This window comes from Myxocyprinus asiaticus, chromosome 21 (assembly GCF_019703515.2).
Source record: "Myxocyprinus asiaticus isolate MX2 ecotype Aquarium Trade chromosome 21, UBuf_Myxa_2, whole genome shotgun sequence".
Taxonomy (NCBI): domain Eukaryota; kingdom Metazoa; phylum Chordata; class Actinopteri; order Cypriniformes; family Catostomidae; genus Myxocyprinus; species Myxocyprinus asiaticus.
This window is the reverse complement of record NC_059364.1, coordinates 9569140-9580050: the sequence shown is the minus strand read 5'-3', so window position 1 is coordinate 9580050 and position 10911 is coordinate 9569140. Positions and strand designations below refer to the sequence as shown.

The 10911-nt window shown below is 37.0% G+C and overlaps 1 protein-coding gene across 1 annotated transcript in view; it reads right to left on the bottom strand.

The window, feature by feature from the left end:
* Window positions 1-1048: 1048 nt before the first annotated feature.
* loxl4 (lysyl oxidase-like 4) overlaps window positions 1049-10911 on the bottom strand; it is a 37561-nt gene continuing 27698 nt past the window's right edge. The window contains exons 12-15 of the mRNA XM_051648764.1: window positions 7083-7198; window positions 6873-7009; window positions 3829-3940; window positions 1049-3731 (exon numbers count right to left, since the gene is read on the bottom strand). Of these exons, the coding sequence (XP_051504724.1) occupies window positions 3661-3731; window positions 3829-3940; window positions 6873-7009; window positions 7083-7198 (436 nt within the window). The 3' untranslated portion in view covers window positions 1049-3660. The remainder of the gene's footprint in view (window positions 3732-3828; window positions 3941-6872; window positions 7010-7082; window positions 7199-10911) is intronic.

Below are 10911 nucleotides of genomic sequence, written 5' to 3'. Positions count from 1 at the left end.
TTTATTTTTATGAACTAGCAATGAGTAAATATAAAAAACAAGTTGATTTAAAATATCATTACTAATGTCAAGTTTATCATTGTCTCTTTCATTAAGATTGTGGTGCCAAAAGCGTGTACATCTTAATTTCTAAAAATAAATTCTATTAGCCTACAGTACATAGTATATATCAGGATTATATTGGAATGGGCCATTGAAAAATCCACACAGGTCAACTACTAACTATTATTGTATAATTATTATACAATGATTAGACTCATTTGTTTAAAGTCTGTTTAGCTTCTCCTCGCACACTTATATATATATATATATATATATATAAAATGATTGAGTGATCCAAAATAGCGTGGACTTCATAAACAAGTCTGAAACTGAATGTATAACAGCTTATATTGCATTCTTCACTTAACCTTCACTTGTTTTATTGCTTTTCATTGCAGTGCAACAGAAAACAAAACAAACCAATACAAAGAATGACCATAGAACTGTCATATGCTCTCATAAAAATGTCACACTTTCACTGATTGCATATCATTCGTCAATCTAGCTGTGCCATATAGAATAGACAACGCAATAATATGAGCAATAGAACTGTGTTTTGCCTCATGAGTGTGCAACGCTTACGATTAGACTGGCATGCCGAATGCGCAAAATGTCATTTTGCTGGAGGTGCAGAAAAAGAATGTCTGTTGGTGACATTGCATGTGTGGCGTTCACTGTTTTGGCCTTAAGGGACAGCAAGATGGATACAATGTGGCTTAGCCAATGAAAAACAAATGCAAGGACAGGATGTTCCCTTGAGTCTTCTGATTCATGTAAAGCTGTAACAACAGCTAGCCTTAAAGAAAACATCCTTATAACTGACTGAGATTTCTCAGCAGTCCAATTACATTTTGCTAACTTTGGAATTTACATTTTGTGTTCCTGTGCTCTTATAAAGGTCACATCATTTTTAGCTGTCATTGACAGGCCCAGCCGGAATGTACAGACTTTCCCCCCACATTTTCTGTGCTCTTGGTACTGAAAAAAATAAACATGATCAAAAATCTTTCACAAACACACATTTATTTATAATGGAGTCCAAGTCAATGTACAATGGATCATTGTATACAATGAGCAGAAAAACTAAGAGTACAGGCAGCTGACTGAGACCTGATGAGGGATATGTATTCACATTTGAGATCATTTGTTTACTTTAATGTAACATAACTGTAACATCCACTATAGAACAGTAACACCTGTTTTACATCATGTTGCAGTAGCTGGAATGATTTTAGTATCACTTTCCCAGTTATATATATCCTGGTTGGCAATGTGATCTTAAACGTTATGTTTAACAAATTGGAGAAGACCGATATTATATCCCTGAGAGTACAGCAAATTACATATTACATAAACAGTAAGAGCTTAAACTCTCAACTGCTCCATAAGAAACTCCCAGAAAAGTTCACAATGTACCTAAAACCAGCTGACTAAACCAATGACTAAAACCAATTTATGCACCAGGAATACTAAGAGCATACAGTAACATGCGTCATAAATAGAAGCACCTGTAAATTAATGCATCAAGAAGAGTAATATGGTGAGAGTAACTGTACACAATATGGATTAAGTCATCTTTGTGATCTCAAAAATGGCATAATAACATTATATTGTTGAAATTAAAGGTAAGGCAAAATGGCATAAGACCAACCTGGCCAAATAAAAGTGTTTATGAAGTCATCCACTTCCACTACGGATTAAAATTTAAACAGATTAATGATGAACATCGAGAAATAAACTCTAACATAAGGATTTGGGATAAACAGGAGAAAAAAAGAAATATGTATCAGTTCATAACATGCACAATAACTTCTGTTATACATGTCTTATACTGTGCAAATAATTAAAAACATAAATAATTCCTAGACACATACAGTTATTTTCACTATTTATAGGCAAAGAATGCAGCAGGTGTTCACTACTTTGAGAATATATTCAATACTCTGGCAAGCCAAATGTTGTCCCTTGAGTTAGAGCTAGATTTGAGTTCATCATAAAATGCTGTAGTAAGTACAGTATATGGTGGCATAAAATGCCAGTCACCATATAGTGTTCCCAGCATCCACTAAGAAAATCAGATAATTTTTTCAAGGACTTTTTCACAACATTGTAAAAAAAAAAAAAAAAAAAATTACATGGCACGCTAAACTAAGGCATAAATTTCCATTCAACCACAAATCAAATTGGCAAGACGTTTAAAGAATATTAAAGCAGTCAACCATTTAGAAAGTGTTTATTAATACTACCATCAGTTATCAAACTAATAAATCGCTCACCCAGAAAATTTGTTTAACAATTTATTAAATAAATTAATCTTTAGCATATACAACATCCTTTGTTATCCTTTAGGATTTAGGAAAGTCACTGACAAATTAAGAAAAGGTCTATCAAAAAAGGCAAGCAAGTACAAATTCCTGAACATGTCAATAAACAAACAAACAAACAGAAGTGTGTTTTGATACATGGTAGTGACTGACCCATTCCTACCAGAATACTGACGGTCCATCAATAAAGTGCTTAACTCATATAAAAGAACTGAAATTAGATATAAAACTCAAAACTGAACAGAAAAAAATTAGATCTTACTATAATCATATTGGTAATATCTAAGACTTTTGCACTCAGAAAACACCAACATTATACTGAGGCATTTGTTCTATAACAACTTGTCAGGAAATAAATATATGGGTACATGTATGAACCTTTTTTTATTTTCTATTGCTAGCTTCATGATCCCCAGAACTACAAATATTGTACGCTATTTAATTTCAATTACATGATAAAATCACAACAATTCCCATTTTACCGCAATATAATTAAGTCACCAAAACAATGTCCCTAACTGTAAATCAACGTATAACAACTTATATATTTTCAGTTGATTTCCAAAGACCTATTAGACTCTATAACTATACCTATTAGACTCTATAACTATACCTATTAGACTCTATAGAGCTATTAGGCTGTTAACACCATGTCCTAACCAGACGTGATACAACAAGCAAATTTCTATCCACGCTGAACACAAAACTGTTGGGTCAATGCGATTTCACAGTGGGCGGGGCTACCCAGTATGATGCTGCAGAAACAGAAACCACATGACTGACAGAACAATTGCCAGAAGGCTTGTGGTCATGGCTGGCTAGGACTCAGATTTAAAAAACAAAACAAACTCAGATTTACATGGAAGAGAATGCTTTTATCTCTCGTCATTTTACCAGGCCTTTTGGACCCATGTAAATTCAATGCTGTGGAGCCAATAGTTTGTAGCAGATCTCTTCCACTTTGTGATGTTACTGGTATACTGTTCTGAGATCAGTTAAGTAGATCTCTTTCTCTTTCAATCAGTTTACTGTCCAAAAAGCTGCATTTTTGGAAGCTATTTCCACCCAAAAATTAACAATTCTGTCATTATTTTCTTACCCTACCATTCACTGTCATAGCATGGAAAAAAGATACAATAAAAGTGAATGGTGACTGAGGCTGTCAGTGTCTAACATCTCCTTTTGTATATAAGTCATACAAGTTTGGAACAAGATGAGAGTAAATGATAACAGAATTTTCATTTTTGCATGAACTATCGCTTTAGGAACATCCTCCCACCTCTTTTTACTGGGTTCAAATAAAGTTATTGCTGATTTGACGCTGATGCTCAAACAAATCTTCAGTTTCAGCACTATAGGCGTCACCTGTGAAGGCAGAGTGTATCAGACAGGGAATGTAGAGTACTGGAATGCTTGAGCATGTATGCGTGTTGTGATTCATTTATTGTTATGAGGATCATACCTGCATGGCAGCCATACATAAACACTCTATGTCCATCATATCTGCATCGACAACGCATGACATTGTTCATAAAGTCGGATTCAGCCATGTCCAGGGACGGATTTACCTCAACCTGACAAAACACACAAAAATCAATAAATGCCATTCTAGTGGTTCCTAAAATTGTGATTTAAAAAAATAAATAATTTACTCTGGTCTGCTGTTTTCAGATCCTAGGGCTGTCACCAAGACAGGTGTGAATTCTCAGGACACATATTTCAGTGATTTCTTTCAGGTAGTAGAGACTTAAAGCACCTTCAACTGGAAGTTTTTTACAAATGCGTTCTGCACATTACATGCACTGGATGAACTGTATTAAGTAAAGGCATCTTTTACTATGACAACATGAAACAGTACCATATACTGTCATTTCATCACAGCTTTGAAAAACTTTCATACTTGCAGACATGCAAAACCAACAAGGATGTGGTGCTTATAAGGAAAAGTTATGCAATCAGTTTGCTCATCAAACCATTTTACAAACTGGTCCGCCTAACAAGCCTCCCATATTACAGTTATATAATAGCAATATAATTGTTTATCAGTATAAAAATTTGCTGTTTAACTAGGATATGGGGTAAAAAGTGTGTCTCTGGGAGAGCTGGAGCAGATGTGATTATGCCCATTGGGCATATGATTTTTTTAAATGCTTATACAAATTTATGTTGTTTTATTTTTGCCATAATAATGTAGAAGCATTTTTCTTAGTAGCTAATAATTTTTTGAGCACATTCAAATGTGAGTATGCATCAGTCTCACTTTTTTTTTTTTTTTTTTTTTTTTTTGCATTTTTAATGACAGTGTGCGACTATAACTCTGGACTGTGGAGTTCTGGGTCTGTCTAACCATATGCTTGAGTGAGAAAGTGCCTGTAAAACAAGTGGGAGTGAATTCCTCTGAACCTAATTGACCATGTCTAATAGAGGGGGATATAACACGTAATACTCTTCCAGCAGGGAATGCTCAGCATTTGGTTATTTTTGGTATCTGAGCTGTACAATTAAAGATAAGTAGCTCAAGGAAAGGGTAACAGATTCTCCTGGATTATGAAGTACCCTATAGTGGCCCCAAAATGTAAGTTTGAAATGATAAGACAATAGATGTACTGTTCAAAATGAAGACAAAGTATTTGAACACTAGTGGAACAGATCTAAAGTCAATGGGATGAAATACTATTGTGGTTACTCTACAAGGTCACCTGTGTGACTTCATAGATCCACTAAAATTACCTTGGGACCAGTTGGTTGAAAGTAGGCTAATTACAAAAATGGCAAAGAAAAGTGAAGTTGGTTCCAAATCGAACTCAAGTTGCACTTAAGTCGCAGAGAAATTTACTTGAAACAATTGACTTAAGACTTGATTTGGACAAATTACACACTTTTGAACAACAAAATATATAAAATTGCACTTCAACAATGTTTTCAAAACTAAAAGGCTTGAGATTGTACTGAACTTGTCCTTTAAGACTTGACTTGGACTCTACCTCAGAGTCTTGAGACTTGACTTAGACTCTACCTCAAAGACTTGAGACTGGTTTTGGATTATTCGTCACATGAATACGGGACACTTGAGCATTTTGCTGCTTCAATATGGGACACAATGCCTTCCATACAGGATGTTACGCCAATGACCAGGGACAAGCGTTACGCTTCTTAAATATGGGACTAGAGGCGTCCATACAGGATGTTATAAATTCGGCCAAAATACAGGACGTCCCGGCTAATACAGGACAGTTGGTAACCCTAATTGGGACTCTACCTCAGGGATTTGAAACTTGACTTGGACCCTACGTCAGAGCCTTGAGAATTGGTCTGCCACTTGGTTTGATAATTTGTTGACATTTTTAAGTGTGGTGTAAATCTTAAATAGGCTACTTTTTTAGGGCCATTGTAGATGGATCACAGAATGATTTACACAGATTTACACAGAATGCTGCCACCGCTCTGGATGAGAGAACTGTGTCTTTGCTTGGATGGGTTGGCATGAGATAGCTAGCATGTTGGCATCGCACTATATGGAGACATAGAGCATCAACTGGGAACTCTGACCTTTAAGTATCACCATGACTCCCTGCTGTGCCATACATAGCTGCAGCCTGATGCCGCTTTGTAATTTGCATCTGCCAAGCATGCCTAAAATACATGCAAATCTATCATGTTGAGCCATTAAATCTTGAAAATGGTCAAGGCATGTAGGTACACTGTAATTAAAACAAAGCTTCACATCAGCCTATATTTTACAACTGGGATGTATAAAAGGCCTCTTGATTGGCCCTCAGAGCAGCTCTTTGATTGGCTACTTCTGCATGTGAAACTCAGCTGTGGAAGTGCCCCTTGAGACTGCAGTGCCCACAGTGATTTAGAAGATTAACTCGTTCCAAATTTAATAACAGAGGGAAAATGGCTAAAAATGCATCCTGAAAGCAGAATCTGCCCTTTAAGGAGAGTCACAGCATTATTAAATGTTTTTTAAGCGAAAAATGCTATGTGCATTTACTACCATGAGAGGTTGTGGCAAAATTTACATCTTCTATAGTTCAGATACAATACATGGTCAAAAGTATGTGGACACCTGAAAACTACACACCCATATGTGATGATTAACCATTTAATTTCAAGTGCGCTAAGAGGGAGTCGGTACTCTCTTGGTTGCTTCCACTTTTCTGGGAAGGCTTTCAAATAAATACATGTTGGAACATGGTTGTGGAGATTTGTTCCAATTTTTCCTATGTTTCAATTTATCCCAAAGGTGTTCAGTAGGGTTCAGCTCTAGGTTCTGGCCAGGCAGGTTCTTCCACACTACACTTAATTTTAAACCATACTGGGGGCATCCTATTACAGTGTCGCATTAAAAGTTTTTAATGCCCCATTCTACTGAAAATGTTTATCTAAGGAGATTGCATGGTAGTAATGGATGTAGCTGAAATATCCAAACCTACTAGAAAGGAATGCCATACTTTTAGCCATATAATGTATTTTGAATCACTTAAAAAAAAAATAACACACCTGCATGATGTAGTCTCCTGGTCTCACATCAGTGATGTCTATCCACTGGCAGTCGATATCATGGCGGTAAGTGTCCCAGCAACCCACCGAGATCCCTTGATCTCCATAATTGTAACATGAAAAGCGTTTGTGAAGTCCTGATGAAAAAGAAAAATGGTTGAACTTAAATCATGGATGTCAAGATTTCACATACTGTAACTGGTCATTTACCATCAGGGCAGTAGGTGTCCTCCAGACAGAAACTGGCTTTGTGTCCTTCAGCCACCCGACTTCCATTGAGGGTTAGGAGATCATAATGTGTGAACACTTCAATGCTGTGATAATGCCTGAATAAACAATATTACAATTGATTAATGTTAATTAATAAAGTCATATATTTAGTGATTGCAAAGGCAAACATCACTAATAATCTTGCTCATACTTAGGGTTAGGGATTTGAACAAACCGGTAAACCTAAGTACTAACCTTCAGTGTGTAACTCACCGAACCATTCTTGCTTCGGATATAAATTATACCTCAAATTTTGGCTTGTTTAAAGGAATATTTCACCCAAAAAGGACAAATTCTCTCATCATTTATTCACCCTCATGCCATCCCAAAAAGCATCCATAAAAGTAATCCATATGACCCTAGTGTTTTAATCCATGTTTTTAGAAGCGATTTAATCGGTCTTGGGAGAGAACAGACCAAAATGCAACTCATTTTTTACTTTTCATCTTGAAAGTGCAGTCTCTTGGCACGGTTATGATTTTAAGCGCGATTACACTTCCTAGTGATTGGCAATTTGGGTGCTTCTCAATCGGAGGCTGCAGCCTTGTTAGGCTGGATATCTCGGCTGCCAAGTCATCAAGCACTGTCAAAGGCCGCCTCAATTGTGAGGACACTTGGAAGGCAGCCTTGTTTCGCAGCCTTCGTTTGCCATATTTTGGAGGATGCATCAGGTGTAACCTTCATGGCCTTCAGTCGCCCACAATCCTTTACACATGTCCCAAATTATTTATAAAAGGGCGGAAAACAAGTCGCGTGACCGCAGAGGCAGAAACCTTTATGACGCAGCTTACTTTTTAACGTTTTTATTCACATTTGCAGAAATTACAATATACAGAAAAATAAAAAATGCAAATAGTTTAGACAATACAATAAATTAGAAGATACAAAGCACAAAAAAAGAAGGAACAAAAATAATAAAAGGGCAATAAGAAAAGCTTTAAAAGTTTATAGTTTTTACAAGTCTAGGGTTCCGTTTTTTCATATTTCAAAGGGTTTAAATATAAATTCTAAGATCAGTGTTACAGAATGTATTATTAAGTAAAGGCTTTTTTGTTTTTTTTTTTTTTTTTGTGACTTTAGCTTTGTGAATAATTCACGTTTTTCAAGTATATGAGGTTTCTAAACAAAGTAAAATTTCATATGATTCTAAGTTTATGGTTCACCATGTGCACTTACTAGACCGTCTCATTCTAGGGCTGAATGCTGAGGAGGAGTCTAGCCTACAGCCTCTGAAGGACTGGTCTAGGAAGGACATAGCCTTGCTAGGCTGCAGCCTTCCGTTTGAGAAGCACCCATAAACAGAGCGCTAGAGGGCACTAGGAAGTGTAATCAAGCTTGAAATCATGATCACCAAACAGAATGCTGATTGTCAAGATTTATAGTGAAAAAGGAGTTGTATTTTGGTCTGTTCTCATCCAAAATCATTTCGATCACTTCAGAAAACATGGATTAAAACACTGGAGTCATATGGATTACTTTGATGCTGCCATTATGCATTTTTACTTAGCTGAACCGATCCTAGACTTAGAACCAAGCCATATGTAGAGACAAGAATATCATTGTTGGACTTAGGGGTGGACTCTTTTGATTTGGGCCAGTAAGCAACCACCAAGAGCATACTAGAAATTGCATAGCAATGTGCTAAAAACCACTCAGAACACCTTAGCAACTTCACAGCAACACTCTGGCAACCTCCCACAACACCCTGGCATTGGAATGGCAATTTTTGCACTGGCAAGCACCACTTACATTTTCTTCAGAGTATGTAAAAATCAAGTTCAGATATGTCATATTTCATGCTGGCTGTTGAACATGAGGAGAACAGAAGGTCACTATGGACCAATGCCTTATGAACTTACTGCTCCTTCATAAAGGTGTTGGCTGCCACGGTGACACCCTTTACAGGAAGTTGTTGTTATGCTGACAGGGTTACGCTTGCAGGACTGTTTATGTAGCTCGTCTGAATGGACAGCTTTCAAATATCAACCTCGTTGGTGTTGTTTTAAGAGATTAATAAAACAGGTTTGGCCCCTGAACACGCAAAGCCCACACTCCTCCACAACTGCTCGCCTTGTTCCCACAGAACAGCTTTGCAATTATTTTCAGAAAACATGTAAAGGGAATTAGTTTGAAGCAGCTAATTAATTTAGAGAGACAAAAGCAAGCATTCTGACAAGCCATGGCCTGTTTCATTAACAGGGGACTATGTTCCATATTTTGCATGCTGAAATGACTGACTGGATTGAAGGGGTCTAAGGAAATGTAACAACAAATTACACAAATATTATTTTAGACAAAAAAAGAATGATATACTGTATGGCAGGTTTATTCCTAACGTTTTGGAATGGAGGTGGAATGTCTGGGTCAATTCTGTTAGGCAGAACCTTTTGAACTTTTAAAAAAATGAATATGCTGGGGAAGCTCAGGCACTTAAACTTTATATAAATTATAAAGTATTTATGCAATGGCAAGAGTATTAACAGGATACCTAACAGGATGGAAATATAAAGCTAAATTTAGCCACTGATCAGTGAGTAATTGATAAAGTCTTGTACCGATTTCTGTAATTTTATCAAATAGTATGGAAAGTTTTAAAGTGAGACAAATCAATACCACAAAGCATTACCGAATTCAGAAATCCATTGGTATTACTTGTAACTGATATTTGTGCTGTTGATTTCCCCCACAACATTTGTTTTATTTTTTTTATTTCACTTCCTGGAGGATGATGTCATTAAGAGACCAGCTTTTATTAATTAAAGGGATATTCCTAAAGACTAACAGGATGGAAATAGATATTGAGGACATGAATGGATAACCAATTAAAACACTATTACCCCCAAAAAACATGTTTTCTTTGAACCATTACAAATAGAGGAAGGAAAAATTAAGAAATGCCTAGAACAGGGGTCTGGGTAGCTCAGCGAGTATTGATGCTGACTACCACCCCTGGAGTCGCGAGTTTGAATCCAGGGCGTGCTGAGTGACTCCAGCCAGGTCCCCTAGGCAACCAAATTGGCCCAGTTGCTAGGGAGGGTAGAGTCACATGGGGTAACCTCCTCGTGGTCGCTATAATGTGTGGTTCTCGCTCTCAGTGGGGCACGTGGTGAGTTGTATGCGTGGTGAGTTGTGTCACGTGGCTTGTTGAGCACGTTACCACGGAGACGTAGCACGTGTGGAGGCCCACGCTATTCTCCGCGGTAACATGCTCAACAAGCCACGTGATAAGATGCGCGGATTGATGGTCTCAGATGTGGAGGCAACTGAGATTCATCCTCCGCCACACGGAATGAGGTGAGTCACTAAGCCACGAGGACAATTGGTAATTAGGCATTCCAAATTTAGAAAAATGGTGACTTTAATATTTAATTTAAAGGAATAGTTCACCCAAAAATGAAAATTCCCTCATGATTTATTCAACCTTATGCCATCCTGGATGTGAATTTCTTTCTTCAGCAGAACACAAATTAAGATTTTTGGAAGAATTTCTCAGCTCTTTTGGCCCATACAATGCAAGTGAATGGGTGCCACAATTTTGAAGCTCCACAAATCACATAAGTCAGCATAAAAGTAATCCATATGACTCCAGTGGTTAAATCAATGTCTTCAGAATTGTGTCTTCGATTTGATAGGTGTGGTTGAGAAACAGATCAAATATTTTCCTCCCTGCTCAGTCAATCTCAACTTTAATTTTCACTTTCACATTCTTCTTCTTGTGTTTTTGGTGATTCACATTCTTCATACATACGCCCTCTACTGGGCAGTGAGA